Genomic DNA, 17,957 nt, shown 5'->3' with positions numbered 1-17,957 from the left:
TTGATCATAATCTTTATGTTATCTACATAGTTTACGAATAGATTAACAACATTAGAGTAATACAAAAATAATTGTAAAACAAAAACTTTTTAAATCTTTAGATAAGAAAACAATGAAAACAAAAATAAAATTAAAAGAAAGAAATTACGAAGCATACAAGACTCAAAGATTCTTCCACTTTACAATATGTAATGTTTGCAACAACCAAATTTGCCGAGCCTTAGACATAGCTTAAAAAACCATGATATCCTTCACATAGCACAAATACATCAAAAAGCGAATGTTAACACACACTATTACACTATATGATTTTTCTTAGTTGTACCAGTTATCAATGAATTTTCAAAATCTTACCAATATTCAAAACATAGAATCAAAGAGGCAAACATGTAGAGTAATCTCAAATAAGATTTTCATTTTTATTCGATTTTTAGTTTATTATTTGATTCTAGGGAGAGTCATCTTAATCTTTACGTTTATTTTTTTAATGTTAGAATGTTGTTGATTGTTTAAATCTAAGGAGATGCATCTTAAATATGATTTCAATTGTTTTATTGATCAACTTTTAATACTTTTTAAATTTCAAATAGGATTTTAATTTTTTGGTCATTGTTTATCTTAATGGAGAATCATCTCACACATTGTTTTAATTGTTTTTTTCGATTTATGGTTGATAGTTTAATTCTAGAAAGAGTCATCTCAAACAACAAAACAATTATAAACATATTTGAAATAAGTTTCCTTTGAGTTAAACAATCAAACATAAAATCAAAATCAATAAGTTTACTTTTATTGTTCAAACAAATAAACTAATAAATACTTATTTGAGATGTATTCACAAGAAGTTCAACAATCAACATAAAATCAAACAATTAAACTAAACTTTTTTTTGAAATTTATCTTCATAGAGTTAAACAATCAAACAAAATTCAAATAAAAATAATCAAAAATCTTGTTTGAGATGATTCTCCATGTTTGCTTCTTGGTTATGTTTTGTATTCTTTTTTGTTCATATGTTGGACTAAAAAATGAAACTATGTATTTCCCTCTCCACTCTTTGGTGAATTTGTGTGGTTGAGTTTGATTCAGTTTGGTTAATAAGAGTTTTATAAAACTCCAACCAATCTCCCTTGAACTAACTTTGGATTGGTTTGAGTTTATTTCAGTTCAGACTAATTTGATTTGATTTGGTTTACTTAAGTTTGATTATAAAATGAGTTGATTTTAGTCAGCTAAAATAAAACTTATAAAAAGTTTGATTATGAAACATAAAAAATCTTAGCTAAAAATAAATCCATAAAAATAAATTAACAAACATTCAATTCACTAAAAATCCGTTCATTTAAAATTTTCAAAATATAATAGGTTTCATCCAAGCTATGCACATTATGTAGTAAAATATTATTTTGATGTTAAGATAAATTAATATAATATTTTATATACTAAATCACAAGTCACTTCACAAAATCAAATCCTGACACATGGAATATGTTTCAAAAAAATTAAAATCAATAAAAAAGAAAATATATTTTTGATTCTAAATTTTCTAAAATACTAATATATAACAAAAATCTTTTTCTCCAATCACCCACACCATCAAAAAACTATCAACACCACGTTCAAAGATAACCACCATAATTAACTTGTTTTATCTTCTTCCATATAACTTTCAATCTATTAATTTTTTCATTCTATTTGATTTTTTCTCTCTTGATTTTGTCTCTTTCTATCATTTTCTTCGTTTCTTTATTTAGATTTTTTACTGATGCAAAATAAAAAAAAATTCATAAAATTTTATGAGTACAAAGTTTGACACCAACAAATAAAATATATGGTTTTGCTTATTAAAATTATTTGATTTCAATTGTGAACACGGGGAAAAAACTATATAAAGGGAAAAACTCTTCAACGCTCAAATTATAATTTATATATAGAATTTCTCTTTTCAACAACGAAAATATGAAATTGTTTTTTATGTTACTCTTCAAAAATCTCTATTGTTTTTTTTATCTGGCTTTGCATGCTTAACGAAATTGTATTTGATAGCAAATAAATTGTGATTGACTGATACAAATTTCAAAAGATGTGGAAAGAGAAGAAAATCTAACACTATCCAAAACGACTATCAGCAAAAATGGAATTACATGTATAAATGTTGTAACTAACTTTTTTAACATAAAGAAGCATCTTATTTTGTTTAGTTTGCTTCATATTGATATTTATTTATTTTTATGGGAAATTTGCCAAAACGGAAATCCAGCCTCCTTCTCCCTTTGGTGTAAAACATTTTTGTCCCTTTTTGTCCTTTTTACCATTTCTATTTTTAAAACTTAATGAAATAAATAGTTATATGAATAAAAAAATGGGGTTTTTGCAAAATTGACCTACAACTTAAAGTCAAACACAAAACTAACCTCCCTTTTTTTTGAAAATTGGTTTTGCCCTATTCACCCCACAAGTTCATATAATTTACGAAAATGCCATCAATTTTTTTTTTTTTTTTTTTTTCGAAAATGACATTTTTACTCTCTCACCCTCATCATCTTCAAGTAATTACAAGATTGCCATTGTCATCAATACCACAACCACCATGAACAACCAATTTGAAGCTCTTAATGCTCCCAAAATCGATTTACCCTTCTTCTTTTTCCATTCTTGTGAACTAAACACAACATATCTCTCACTTTCTCTCCACAATGAGCTAAAAAAACCCAAGATTTTGATTCTAAAATTTTTATGGTTCATAAAGTCATAGAAGCTAACGATTATGGGTGGGTGACTTTCGTTTGTGATTCTGTGTGCTTGGAGAAGCCTTATGTATGCTAAGGAACTTATCTCACCAATTTAAGGTATGAAATCGAGTTTTTTTCCAGATCTGTTCGTCAGACGACTTACTTGGGAAGTCGTCTCGCTGTAGACGACTTACCTTTCAGTCGTCTGGCTGTAGACGACTTACCTGGAAGTCGTCTGGTCAACGCAGAGGTTATTTTTGCAATTGACTTTGAAATCTGTAACCTGAGACGACTGAAAGTTAAGTCGTCTACTATTGTTTGGTTTCAAAAAAAATTCCAAAGAACCTAGACGACTTACATTTCAGTCGTCATAGGTTAGTTTTGCATTTGACTGGATAATTTCAGAAGTTTGACTTCCCCAGACGACTTACATTTCAGTCGTCTGGCGAAAATTAAAATAATAATATTTTTTTAAAGTAAACGACTTACAATTAAGTAGTCATAGGTTAGTTTTGCAATTGAAAAAAAAAACTTCAAGATTTAATTATACACAGACGACTTATAATTCAGTCGTCCACCAGACGACTTAATTGTAAGTCGTCCAGGACTTTTTTCCGAGATTCTGGTCAAACCTCGTAAATCCTGGACGACTTACATTTCAGTCGTCTCGTGGACGACTGAATTATAAGTCGTCTGTATATAATTAAATCTTGAAGTTTTTTTTTTCAATTGCAAAACTAACCTATGACGACTTAACTGTAAGTCGTCTACTTTTAAAAAAATATTATTATTTTAATTTTCACTAGACGACTGAAATGTAAGTCGTCCAAAAAGTCAAACTTCTGAAATAATCCAGTCAAATGCAAAACTAACCTCTGACGACTGAAATGTAAGTCGTCTAGCTTTTTTGGAGTTTTTTTTTTAACCAAACAATAGTAGACGACTTAACTTTCAGTCGTCCGAAATAACAGATTTCAAAGTCAATTGCAAAAATAACCTCTGCGTTGACCAGACGACATATAGTTTAGTCGTCTAGACAACTTAGATTGAAGTCGTCCGCGTCAGTCTTTAATAAACTTTCGTTTTCTTTGTTCTAAGTTTGCTAATGTGTTATATTTTGACTTTTTCAGATGATGCGTCAGTTACATGCAGTGTATGGAGAATGGTTGTTGAAAGATGGATGTTGGAATTTTGTGGTTGATCATTTCAAAGGAGCGAGAATGTTATTTTTGAATGAAAGTTCGACACATGCTGATCTTGTTGCAATGGCTCAAGAAGATTATAACCTGGACATGAACACAGAGTCTGTGGAGCTAACCTACTCATTACAACAGATGGCTCCAGACCTTCCTCCTATTCATGTTACAAGTGATAGACAAGTTCGGAACTTGCTCGAGATAACTAAAACGCATGAAGTACGTCTTTGTGTATCAAGCTTTAGCAAGATGAGAACGGTTTCAGAGGAAAGGGATGAAGATCATGTGGGGGATGAAGCTGAGGAGGGGGATGAAGCTGAGGTGGGGGATGAAGCTGATGTGAGCGATGAAGATGAAGAGGGGGATGAAGCTGAGGAGGGGGATGAAGCTGAGGAGGGGCATGAAGCTGAAGAGGGGGATGAAGCTGAGGATCATGATGGGGAGGAGGATGCTGACATCCCTGTTGTTGCTGATGCTGAGGATTATAGTGAGTATGGAAAGGTTAAAGATGAGGATGAGGAAGAAGATGATGAAATCTGTTTTGATGATTACAAAGGGGCATATGGTTGTGAAGGAGAAGGATCATCTGCAGACAGAATCTATGTCAACCAGAGTTTTGCTAGTAAGGATGCACTGCTTTCAGAGTTGCGGTTGACAGCGGTGAGGCGTAGGTTCTCCTTCAGAATATTCAAGTCAACGAAAACTCTGTTTGTGGCAACATGTCGTGTTAGTGGTTGTCAATGGAAGGTCCGAGCAAGTGTGAAACATGGGACTAAAACGTTTTGGGTAACCAAGTATTTGGCAACTCATACATGTTCCATCCCAGACAGAATCGCTCAGCGGAAACGTTGTACTCCGAAGTACATTGGTCGACTTTTCATAGATCGAGTTGGAATCATTGATGGGTTGAATCCGCAGCATATCAAAGATGCAATGAAGAACATGTTTGGCATGACACTTGATTACACCACTTCATACAGAGCATTGTTATATGCGCAAGAAATGGTGAGAGGATCAGCGGAAGACGGGTATGAGCGACTGCCTTCATATTTGGAGCAAATCAAGGCAGCAAATCCGGGTTCTATCACAGCTATAGAACTTGATTCTCTGAATAGATTTAAGTATCTATTTCTTGCTTTTGGAGCTTCAATCAGAGGATTTAAGTATCAGAGAAGGGTCATTGTGGTAGATGGGACTCACCTAAGTGGGAAGTATGGGGGTACTATGTTGGTTGCAGCCGCACAAGACGGTAATTTTCAGATATATCCATTGGCTTTTGGGATCGTAGATGGTGAGAATGATGAATCTTGGGAATGGTTTTTCACAAAATTGGCGAGCTGTGTATCTGATGAGTATCCTCTGGTGATAGTCTCCGACAGGCACGCCTCCATTATAAATGCGTGTGAAAAGGTGTTTCCTTGGGCAACCCGAGGAATATGTTATTATCACCTTCAAGAGAATATTGTCAAAAAGTATAAAGGGAAGCATCTCTTGTACTTGGTGAAAGGTGCTGCTTATGCTCATACACTTTACGATTTTGATCGGTACATGGATGAGATACGGAGTGCAAATCCGGATCTTGCTGAGTATCTGGAGGAAGCCGATGTGACCCTATGGTCTAGGGTTCATTGTCAGGGAGACAGGTACAACTTAAAAACGAGCAATATCGCTGAATCAATTAACTCCGCACTGAAGCGAGCAAGAGGATTTCCTATTCAGTTCCTGCTGGAGTTCATAAGGGAGAAGCTAGGAAGGTGGTACTGGAAAAGGAGAGGAGATGCTTTGAGTCTTACAACTCAACATAGTCGGGGTGTTGAACACTTGCTTGCTGTCCGAGAGGAGAACGCGTATACTCTGAGAGTCCAACAAATTGATGGATGGAAGTTCTTTGTGAAAGGTGGCAATAGGGACTGTAATGTTGATCTGGAACTTCAAAAGTGTGATTGTGGTGTCTATCAAGTCGAGAAAATACCTTGCTCTCATGCTATAGCAGCTGGAACAGCAGCTGGTGTGCATATCTCCACACTTGTGTGGCCGGTCTACTCAAAGGATACTTTGTTTGCAGGATACTCAGAGAATATATATCCTTGTGTTGGACAACTTGTTGAGGCACGCACATGCTTTCCTCCGGAAGTAAAGCGTGGTCCGGGGAGACAGAAGAAATCAAGATGGCAATCTTGGTTGGAGCTATCCAGGATGAGAGGACGCAAACCCCGGAAGCAACACAGGGTTTATAGGTGCTCAGTCTGCAAAGAAACTGGCCATAAGCGTCCACAATGTAAGAACTGACGTGGAAGACCTTTAAGTAAGTCGTCCAGAAGACCTTTAAGTAAGTCGTCCAACGTCTTAACTAGAATTTTCTTCTGGTAAGTCGTCCAGAAGACCTTCTGGTTAGTCGTCCAACGTCTTAATTAGAATTTTCTTCTGGTAAGTCGTCCAGAAGACCTTTAAGTAAGTCGTCCAATGATTTTCTATGTTTTATGAACTTCTCTGTAGTCGTCCAGAAGACCTTTAAGTAAGTCGTCCAATGATTTTCTATGTTTTATGAACTTCTCTGTAGTCGTCCAGAAGACCTTTAAGTAAGTCGTCCAATGATTTTCTATGTTTTATGAACTTCTCTGTAGACTCTATGTTATGAATTTATATGTTTTATGAACTTTTCTTTGTAGACCTTCTATGTTAAGCATTACATATTCCGAAACTAATTCCAACAGTGCAATTTAAAAAATACAAGTTAAACATTACATATTCCGAAAGGTTACTGCACTACCAAACTAATTTCCTACGGAATTCTAGTTTGGTGTGAGGATAGGTTACAAAAAACATCATCCTATCCTGACCCTGTTAACATCCCCTAATCTACCTAACAACAGTACACAAAAGCATCAAGTTCAAATACAATCGCAATAACACATCCAATATCTAATCATACGTTGCCAGGTTCTCATCATTGTCTTGGTTTTCCCATTCATGGCACTTAGGAAGCTCTCGAAATATATCCAGCGCCATCTTCTCCCTGATGGTCTTCCCGTGTTTTTTGTCAAACGCGGTGGGAAATTCTATCCCAAGAGCATGACATTCGATGTACTTCAGAGTGAAAACCCCACAATCACCAGCTCGGCACTGAGGTACTCCAACGGTTTGTCTCGCATATGTGTATGGCTCCAATGTGTATTGAACCTTTTGTTCGTCAGAGAGCGCGCACTCAACAAGCAGATAAGGGACCATTGTGACAAAAGGCTCCATTACCTCATCGAGTTCTGCAGGCCTAATATGAGAGACAATGCTGTCCCAGACGACGATGTGCCTCTTAGGGATCGATATCCATATAGCAATCCAATGCTCGTTCTTGAAGTTCACAGGTGCATAGATATCATCCACATCCACCCCCCAAACCTTCTTAGATTGGCAAAAAGAAGGTATCAAGCCTGCATGATAATTCCACGCCCCACCAGGGAGTCTTCTTCCTAAACCGTTGGCATCAGGAGCGTCGCTCTTAAAATCAGGGTAGGAGGCCCTCCACTGCCGAGAAAAGACATGATCAAGAAAGCACATTCTGTCGCTCCTGAAATGTTCTGGATGGTTTTGGTACCGTTGCCTCAGTATATTAATAAAAGCATCCATTTGCTGCATATAAAACAATACAAGTCAAAAAAACTTACAAACGACTTACAGACGACTTAGAGACGACATACAGACGACTTACGTAAGATAACTACCAGACGACTCACAGACGACTTAGAGATGACTTAGAGACGACTTAGAGACGACTTAGAGACGACTTACAGACGACTTACGTAAGATAACTACCAGACGACTTAGAGACGACTTAGAGACGACTTAGAGACGACTTAGAGACGACTTACGTAAGATAACTACCAGACGACTCACAGACGACTTAGAGACGACTTAGAGACGACTTAGAGACGACTTACAGACGACTTACGTAAGATAACTACCAGACGACTTATAGACGACTCATAGACGACTGACAGACAACTCACAGACGACTCACAGACGACTTATACAAATCAGAAAAGTACCAGATAACTACCAGACGACTTATATAAGAGTAAGAAAATAGCAGAAGACTTACATGGTCGGTTAGCCATTCTAAGGGGGTTCGGAGGACCTGATAGAATCGACTTCGACATCTACGTGGTTTTTTTTTCAGAGGCAGTTTATAAGAACTGCAAACACAAAATGTAAATAATCAAATGGAAGCTTTTTTTAATCAAATATAAGTAAGCATATTTTTAACAGCAACTTACGGATCTTTTTGCACCCATGCAGTGAGCTCCTTCGACTTCATCTTGTCAATGGGTGCAAAAGGATCATAGCCTCCGCCAACCTGTTTGTTTGGAATGATCTGTTTGGCAGTGCTGTTTCCCTTAAAAGGAGTTTGCTGTGTGGGAGCAAGCTTCCTTTCTCGCACACTTTTTTTACGGAGATTCACCAAAGCAGTCTCCTTCTTTGTCTGCCTTCTAGCTTCTTCAACGAGTAAATCTGAAGCGGTCGAAACTTGTTTGTCCAATATAAGAAGGCTAGGATCTTCACTCGGTAAGTCGTCTGCAGGACTCACAAGACAGAGCTCTCTCGAGGAACTCGGTTCTGTAGTAAGACTCGGTTCTTTGGCTTCCTTCTGTCCTGCTTTCGCCCCATTCACACTTTCACTCTGCAATTTCGAGTTCACAGTGTGTTTAAAAACTATTAACAAAAGATCAAATTCACACTAGAAACAAAGCACACATGTTCAGAATCAAGGCATACAGTGGTTCATCAAAGCACACTAGAAACAAAGCACACATGTTCATCAAAGCACACAAGAAACAAATCACATCAGTCCTGACTCTTCCTAACACATTGCCTAGTGACTCTCTTCTCTGCAATTTTGGGAGAGGTTTTGGTACTAACCCCGGGTTCGTCAACAGGTTTTGGTGGATTTGAAGTGGTTGTAAGTTGACGATCATCAGATGAACCCCCTCTGTTGGTGATTCCCACCTTCTTCTCCACAGCTTCAATCCTATCCGCCAGTAACTTGAGCTCCTTAAGACACGTCCCAAAGCCAAGATTAATGGCATCAGATATGTCCTTCAAGGTCTTTTCAATCTGCTGACCTTCACTACCCGCCGCAGGTTTCTCAGCAGAAACAGAAGACCCTTTACGAGCTTTCTTCCGAGGTCTGCTACTTTCTTCTTTCACAACACTCTCTGACTTCACGGGACTCACTTCATTCTTCACTGGAATCACTTCCATCTTCACAACCTTGCGAGTACCGGTGACTGGCCAGCATTCCATGGTCCACTCCCATCCAGGATCATTAAACATGACTTTAATTATGTTATCCGCGGCAGGGTCATCTACGTCTCCGTCCCATTTTGGAAACATTTCATCAAAATCCTTCTGAACGAAGTTCTTCACGATAGTCTGCAATAAATAAAAGATATAAACTTAGTTAAGTCGTCTGAGAAGTATTTTGTTCACAGACGACTTAAAGTTAAGTCGTCTGAGAAGTATTTTGATCACAGACGACTTAAAGTTAAGTCGTCTGAAAGTCTTCCAACAAAAAGACCACTCAGACGACTTATAAGTAAGTCGTCTGAGTGGTCTTTTGTTGGATGACTTCCACACGACTTAACTTTAAGTCGTCTGAGAAGTCTTAGGAGTGAAGTTAAGTACCTGTTTATTGATAGCAGCCTTAAAAAATTTGCGTTGTCTTTTGCCACCCTTGTAAGCCAGCAACAGTGGAGACGGTCTGTTTGGTACGGGAGACCCATAATTAGCACCCAATTCTGGCAGAGCATAGTACGCCCACACTTGGAGCACTTGTATGAACCCATCAACAGTGTAACCAGTTTGCGTCAAGTCTTTTGCCTTCAGAGAATCCATCAGCACCTTAAACGCCACTCTCCCCCATGGATAATTCTCAAATTTTTCTAAATCCATCACTAGCCTTGCAAGACTAGCTGATGTAGCGGATGAGAACTTTTTCCCTTCGATGTACCCTGCGTAGATGGCAAGGTATCCCAGCCGCATGCGATCATCCCGAGACCACTCGTCGCAGTTGTAAAATGCTTCTGTTATCTGATCAATACTTGGCCCAGTATCGATATCAACACCCATCTTCTCCCAGAAAGCAGCCATCTCCGTCGTAACCTCACACCTTGGATTTTCCAGGTCCTTGATGTAATCGCAGTTCAGCCCAGTGAGGTATTCAAACTCTATCAGTGAAAACCTCACAGGTTGTGAAACGACAAGACTCCAGAGCTCAAACTTCTTCTTGATGTCTAGCTGGAAAGAGAGCATAAAATGTACCAGCCTTGAAGTCCAACCAAAGTCAAGCTCCTTGAATTTGATGAACACTCCTAACTTCGACGCCTTCAGATCCTCATATTCGTCAGCTGTGAGACAATCACATAGAGCTTTAAACAACTTCGTGTCATCAGAATGATACGAAATGCTCCTGATTGCATCAGGCTCTTCTCCTAATGTAAACATCCTCGGCGGGAATTCTGGTAAATCCATTTAAAGGCCTGCAAATAATCACAAACAACCATCTCAAACACATAGGTTGCGCACTATGCTAAATGCTATAGAAGACTTCCAGACGACTTACAGGAAGTGAGAAGACTACTCAGACGACTTCCAGGAAGTGAGAAGACTACTTGGACGACTTCCAGGAAATCGTCCAAGTAGTCTTCTCACTTCCTGGAAGTCGTCTGAGTAGTCTTCTCACTTCCTGGAAGTCGTCTGGGTAATCTTTCAGCAAAAGACTACAACAATCTCAAAATCTTTTAAACAAAAGACGAATGACTTACAGTTGGAGAATATATTGTCCGAGAAGATATGGTCGGAGAAGATGTGGCCCCAAGCCGTTACAGATCTGCAAATCGAAGGGAAAAGAAGAATCAATACTAAAATATTTAGGGTTTTTCCGGCGGCTAAACGCCTTAATACATGAGAAATAACATACCGGCGGCGGAGTTTGGCAAACGAGATTTCAGATCTGAAAAAAAGAAGCGGACGGTCAGTTTAAACTACGAAAATACTCTACGGCATGAAGGAGAAACGAGATTCGTCGTAATCGGAGAGATTACCGGCGAAGATAACGGCGGAACACGACCACGGTAGGGTTTTCGTCTTATCGCCTTCGAAATCGCCGTTGGAGAGAAACGGCGCTAGGGTTTCGTAAAATTGTGAAACAGTGAAAAAAATAGCTTTTATATGTCCGGTAAATGATCCGGTTAGGTTAAAACGTACATTGGTAAAATTAAAGGTTCGGTACGATGTGGACGACTGAAATATACGTCGTCCGTGTAAATTATTCAACAGACGACCGAAATATAAGTCGTCCACACCCTAAACATAACCCCTAAACTTATTTATCTAATTAAACACTTCATAAAATCAAATCAAACTTGAAAAGTGTTTACTATACACAGAAATAAACACATATTGGTGAAAACTAATTTTTGAAAAAAACATTTTAGTTTTCCAAGATCTAACCCTAACAATACATACAATACTACAACATATGTTTGCCAAACTCCTAAACCAAAGAATATAATGATACACTACTTCCACTCATCTATCTTCAAAACAAATCAATTTTATCATATCTTAATTTATATCACTTAAAACTGTTTATAATTACTTGATTTTTATTTTTCACGCATCAAAATATTTTTTACAAGATTTATAAATTATTTTTAAAATAAGCTGGTACCAGACGACTGAAGTTTCAGTCGTCTAGAGGACTGAAGTTTCAGTCGTCTAGAAGACTGAAGTTTCAGTCGTCTAGACGACTTCCAACAATTCAGACGACTCAGACGATTTACTGGGGCTATATTCGTAAAAATGGCTTCTGTTTTTTTGTTTGGTCACAAGGGACTGAGCTGTAATTTCACTAGGCTTTTAGGTTAGTTTTGCATTTGATTCAAGTTTGGGTATAGGTTTGGGATTAAAATCAAGTTGTGGGTTAGTTTTGGCTGAAAACACTTGTTGAAATATTTTTTTAAATTATGTTCTACAGAAAATAGATTTCTTATTCTATGAAAAATGGCATGGTAGAAATTGAATTCTAGATTAAACAAGTTAATATACTTTTTCTAGAACCAATATTCTACTTTTAAATAAAATTCTAAATATGAAGAATGCAAAGTCTACGCATTGTAAATGTAGCTACATTTGTCCTGGAATGCAACTTCTACTTTTATGAGCGATTCTATAATTATAGGAATATGAAATCTAGACACAATTCAAAAGGCTACATATAGTAGAATCTGCTTATGGAATTGTTGTCTGGTTTCTACGCAATGTGAAAGGTACATTATACAGGTAAGGAAACCTGATTTCCAAAAGTTTTGGAAGTTCAGTTATGAAAATATTCCAATTTTTTTTTGTAATCTTCTAACTTTCCTACAACGTGCAGAGGCGATTTCCTTGTCAAAAAATCAAAAAAATCGATTTAACCTTTTATTCTTCATCAAACAATGATTTCTCCATAGTTTTTCTTGTGATTTTCGAAAACTCTTCTTCTATGATTCATATCTATACTACATGTGGTGTATGGAAATTAGGTGCAACAACGGGATGGATTTTTCCCGCTGATGACAAAGGGGATAGGTTATTGTTATTGGAATTGAGCTCTACCTTAGAAGATTTAAAGAGAATGGTTTTGTAACAATGGTGACGAATCAAGTAATATGTTTGCTGAGATGCAGAGCAAGAAGAAGAAATAAAAGATGAAACAAGTGGAAGTTGATTGGGATGATCATGATGCTGACACCATGATTTATGGACTTGTTTTAGGGTCTTGTTTAGGGTCTTGTTTAGGACCCCAAAAAGATGACAAAGAGTAAAATAAATAAAACCATACACTTAAATCACTTTTTAAGCTAAGGGTATACGTCTGGTGATGAAGGAAGCCTCGCCAACACCTATCTTCGTGGCATCCAAATAATACTAACTTTACAAGTCTCACGCATTTTCTTATTTTTCTCAGGCGTTTTTATCTACAATGCAAGTATAAAACCTTGCTAGTTGTAGAAATAAAGATGAGTATAAAATGAAACAAAAAAAATTCAGCAAGGACATACAATATTTGAAACTATAGCTCATTCAAGAGACTGAGTGAGCAGAAGCTAAATGAATGAAAGCATCACTAAACTCAACAGTATTTTGGAGCTCACTATTTGGTTCGATTTTGGGAGTCCCCTAGATGTGAAAGTAATGGAAGAAAATTTGTTAGAAGCATATAACAGGGGATAGTTAAAGCTACAAAGTCATTGACAGGCAATCAAATTGTTACATAACATTAACAGCTCATGTAAAATTGTCAACACTAAGCCATTCTCAACTAAAGGACGATTCCATTATCAAAAAATGAGTTGAGCCGTGTTCAACATTGCTAGTAACAGAGTGACAGGGACTTACATCAATAGCCCCCATACAGGTTTATCAATCTGAACAGGCATAAAATGCTTGGTAGATATGGGGTATTGACGGTGTTTTGAAAACCGGACCGGACCGACCTGTGACTCGGTCTTCTAACCGGTTTCAGGTTGTACTAAAAAATGGATTTGAGTTAAACCTGCAAACCTGTTCAAAAACCAGCAAAACTCGATAAAACCGGTGACCCGGTTCAATATTAGAATTCGGTTTTCTCATATTCAAGTAAAAATATTAAAAACTGCAAATTTTAAAAAGATTTCATAAAAATCATATTGTTTTTAAATATCTATCTAAATAAATTATTTTTATTATATTTTATATTATTTTACAAGTTTTCATTTTATTTCATATCATTGTTAGATTCTAACAATGATATAAAATTTTATAAAACATAATTTTATAATCATATATATATATATAGTTACTTGATCTAAAATAAAATTTAAATTTAAAAACCTGGTTGAACCGGTTGGACCAATCCAACTATTGACCCATCTACAATGCCGAGTAAATGTACGGTCCGCTTTTCAAAACATTGGGTATTGATTTAGGGGCCTACACTACATAAGAAGAAATAAGAATAATCCAAATAAAAAAGAAGTAACAGCATATGCAATAACTAATCAACAATTCAAGAACACAAAGACTCTTGATTACGAACCTAGTTAAATTAAAGTGAGGAATCTTACGTGTTCTAGCCTGCCCTTTCCTTCTCCGAGAGACTAGATCAGAGTTCTGATCACCTGAAAGAGAATTAGCAACTGAAGACAATTGAGCTTTCACGTCTACTGGCATGTGCGAGCTTGTCGATTACTCCATAGAAACCGATAGAGAAGGTAAAGCTTCAGATTACTCCATAGAAACAAAGAACGAAACCGAAAACAAAGAAGAAATAGGAAGGAACAATGTCGAGTTTACCTTCATGTGAGACCAGTGTCGGAGGGAGAGGAAGGGATTTTAGCCAAAGATTCGATTATGGCCAGTTTGGCGTAGAGAGAGAGAGAGAGAGAGAGAGAGAGAGAGAGAGAGAGAGAGAGAGAGAGAGAGAGAGAGAGAGAGAGAGAGAGAGAGAGAGGAGAGAGAGAGAGAGAAGAGAGAGAGAGAGAGAGAGAGAGAGAGAGAGAGAGAGAGATGGACCGGATTCGACCATGAACCGGTTATATAGTCAGGTTGGGTCTAGTAGTTGGTTCGACCATGAACCGACCACATAGATGGATTGGATTTCAAACTTTTAGACCGATAAAAGCCACTAAAACTATCAAAAATCTATAAAAAAATCTATTAAACATAAAACTAGGTTATATTTATAATGTTTTATGTTTAAAATTTATTTATATTTTAAATATGTATTATATTTAATAATATTACTTTAAAATTTACATACTAAAATATATTAAACCAACTTATTGAACCAGGTTTGACCCGGCCGAACCATATTGAAACGTGACCAAAAACAATTTCGGTTCAGCTTCCGGTCCGGTTTTAAAAACACTGGGATTTGGAGATTTTTTTAGTGTTTAATTACTTTGTTTTTTAAATTAGTTTTTGAATAAGTTTTATATACATAAATTAGGTTTTTTTAGCAATACATAAATTAGTTTTTAAAGTTAAAATCAATGGTTAAATTGAGTTTTTAGAAAAAAATCTCTATAATATTATTTGAGAAGTCAGTTTCTTATGTTTCGCACTTACGTTAATTCTCACGATAATTGATTACACTGATACTGTTAATGAACTAAAAATATTACAATTAAATACTATTATTAAAAATTTTATTAGGTTTCCTTTTTAAAATTTTCCATATAAATAATAAAAAAGGAAACATTTATAAATTAAAAAAAAAATTAAAAACGAAAATATATGTATATACAATATGATTTCATTAAAAATTAAAGTTCACAAAGTAAAAATATTCCATTTATTTTTTTTAAATAACGTAAAATATACTTTTGAAGTATAAAATATTTCTTTATATCTATATTTTCTTAGATGAAAATATATATTTGCATATAATATGATTTCATAAAACAACATTCAAACACATAATCTTGATATTAGAAAAAATATTAGTTCTTTTAAAACATAATTTTAAACAGTACAAAAAAAAATATTTTCAAAGTAATAGAAATAATTTTTATATATCTATCTATTTTCTTAGATGATTACATAACATAATTAAGTAACATAAACTGATATATGTTTAACTAACTAAAAATAATTTATAATTAGTTTTTACTGAAATGCTTTATTTATTTTTCATATATTTATTGAATTAATATTTTTCAATTAAAGCAAAAAAAATCTATAAATTATATTTTAGTTATATAATATGATTTTTAAAATACAATCACACAATTTTTTTTTAAACTGGTTATTTTTAGGAGAAATTTAAAAAATAAAAAATAATTAACATGAAACATCTTTTGATAAAATAATTTAAATAACATGACACTATATACTTTAACAAGGTAGATATATATATTTTATCATTATTAAAATTATTTGTTTTCATAATATTTAATTTGCTTTTAAATTTTATGTTTTTATATTTGTGAAACTTAATAGGGAAATTGCCATTAATAGCACATTCATATTACCACTTTTCATGTTTACACTAATCACTTTTACTCTCACTTTTAATGAAGGGTAGAAGACAATTATACCCTTAGGGTTAACTAATCTAGACTTAGGGTTTAGAGTTAAGAGGTGAGGTATGATTTTTGGAATGTAAAATTTAGGATTCTAATAAATATATAAATAAATACTTAAAAATATAAAAAAAAATTTTAAAATAGTTTCAAACATAATTTTCGATTTTTTAAAACGAAACTTGAAAAAAAAATAAAAAAATTTACTTTTTTTTAAAAAGTTCGAATTTGAAAAAGTATAATTCGAAAACATAAAAAAAATTTACTTTTTTTTTATTTTTAATTTTTTTTTATTTTATTTATTTTTTATTTATTTTTTATTTTTATTTAAATAATAAATTATTATATATATAAATAACAAGGGCATAAAAGTCTTTTGCCACTTAATGAAGAAGATATTTTTGAAAATGTCTCATTAGTGGTGGTAAAAATGAAAAGTGGTACCATGAAAGTGTTAAACATGTAATTTCCCCAACTTAATATGACTAATTAAAATACCAAAGCAAATCTGAATTATCAATTTTTAAAATTATTTAAAATAAATTTCAGTTTACCATTTAATAAATCTAAGGCATAGAATTATTTAGAATTTATAAAATATTTTAATTATTGTAAATATTGATAAGTGTTCATGAGCTTCAAAAAATGTATTAGTTAGTTATGTATGTAACTTCATATTGATCATCTCTTTATTTTCTGATATTTTTTTCTTCTAAAAAATCAACATATAATTTGATAAATATTATGAAACTACATGCACATTTAAACGATAAATAAAATTAATTTGATTTTACTTAATTATAATAAAAAATAATTATACTTCAGCTTGAATTTGAAAAAAAAAATATGTAACTACAATAATATATCTAAAACCATTAATTTAACTACAATAAGAATATATAATTTTACAATAATAATTTATTTTATAAATGGAAATTATAGGATGAATCAAAACATATTAACATATGAAAATAAAATATTAACGAACTGTCATTATATAGTTATTTTGTAAAATTTATATATATGCATGAGCTTATAGAATATTATCGTTATATTAATTTGTGTAATTTAGAATCAGACACTTTAGTTTATTTTATATTTCATTGTAAACATAATATATCTTAAGTTACCAATTTAAATGCAAATACGAAAATTAATCATAATTTTAATATATTTAAAATAAAAAAATATTATAGTTGAATTCAGAGAAATAGTGCAATCAAATATACCCAAATGATAACTAAATCGACTGTAAAAAAATAATAAAACCGACTGTATATAACATATCTAAAATCATATGTCTAATTAAATTAAAGTAATATAATATTATTAATATAAGTTATGTATACAAATATAAATTAATTCAAAATTAAAATAAATAATAATTAATTATTATAATATATTTATATTCATGCATAAGCACGGGAAAATCACCTAGTTATACTAAAGGGACAAAAGTAGATTGGTTTTATATTAAAGAGACAAACATGATGAATTTTTGTTACAGTTTGGCAAATTTCTCTATTTTTATTCTGACAAAGATAAATAAAAGTCATGATGGTAACATATAATAATACTTCTTGTGATTTATGTTTGAATGCTATCTAAATAGCAAAACACACTATTTCAACATAATAAGTTAAATTTTATTTTCTACTACTTAGTAGGAGTAGTATTTTATTATACAGAAAAGCATAAAACACACAAAAAATCTGATGAAGATTGTTGTTGGGGAAATTACATGTTTACCACTTTCATGGTACCACTTTTTATTTTTACCACCACTAATGAGATATTTTCAAAAATATCTTCTTCATTAAGTGGCAAAAGACTCTTATGCCTTTGTTATTTATATATATAATAAATTATTATTTAAATAAAAAACTAAAAGTAAAAAATAAAAAAAAATAAAAAAAATAAAAAATAAA

General features: G+C 33.6%; 2 protein-coding genes across 2 annotated transcripts; one reads left to right on the top strand and one right to left on the bottom strand.

Annotated features, from left to right (window-relative positions):
• Positions 1-3,865: 3,865 nt before the first annotated feature.
• On the top strand, positions 3,866-6,217 carry LOC117127689. The gene is made up of 2 exons (XM_033278300.1): positions 3,866-4,213; positions 4,307-6,217. Exons 1-2 carry the CDS (start codon positions 3,866-3,868, stop codon positions 6,215-6,217), a joined length of 2,259 nt encoding a protein of 752 aa, XP_033134191.1.
• Positions 6,218-6,404: 187 nt separating this feature from the next.
• On the bottom strand, positions 6,405-11,387 carry LOC117127688. The gene is made up of 5 exons (XM_033278299.1): positions 9,608-11,387; positions 8,771-9,355; positions 8,200-8,660; positions 8,025-8,118; positions 6,405-7,555 (listed from the first exon to the last, which is right to left on the bottom strand). Exons 1-5 carry the CDS (start codon positions 10,451-10,453, stop codon positions 6,851-6,853), a joined length of 2,691 nt encoding a protein of 896 aa, XP_033134190.1. The 5' UTR covers positions 10,454-11,387; the 3' UTR covers positions 6,405-6,850.
• Between the last annotated feature and the right edge of the window lie 6,570 nt (positions 11,388-17,957).

The sequence above is a fragment of the Brassica rapa genome, chromosome A09, assembly GCF_000309985.2.
Source record: "Brassica rapa cultivar Chiifu-401-42 chromosome A09, CAAS_Brap_v3.01, whole genome shotgun sequence".
Lineage (NCBI taxonomy): Eukaryota > Viridiplantae > Streptophyta > Magnoliopsida > Brassicales > Brassicaceae > Brassica > Brassica rapa.
The sequence above is the reverse complement of the archived record's forward strand: the minus strand, read 5'-3'. Positions and strand labels throughout refer to the sequence as shown.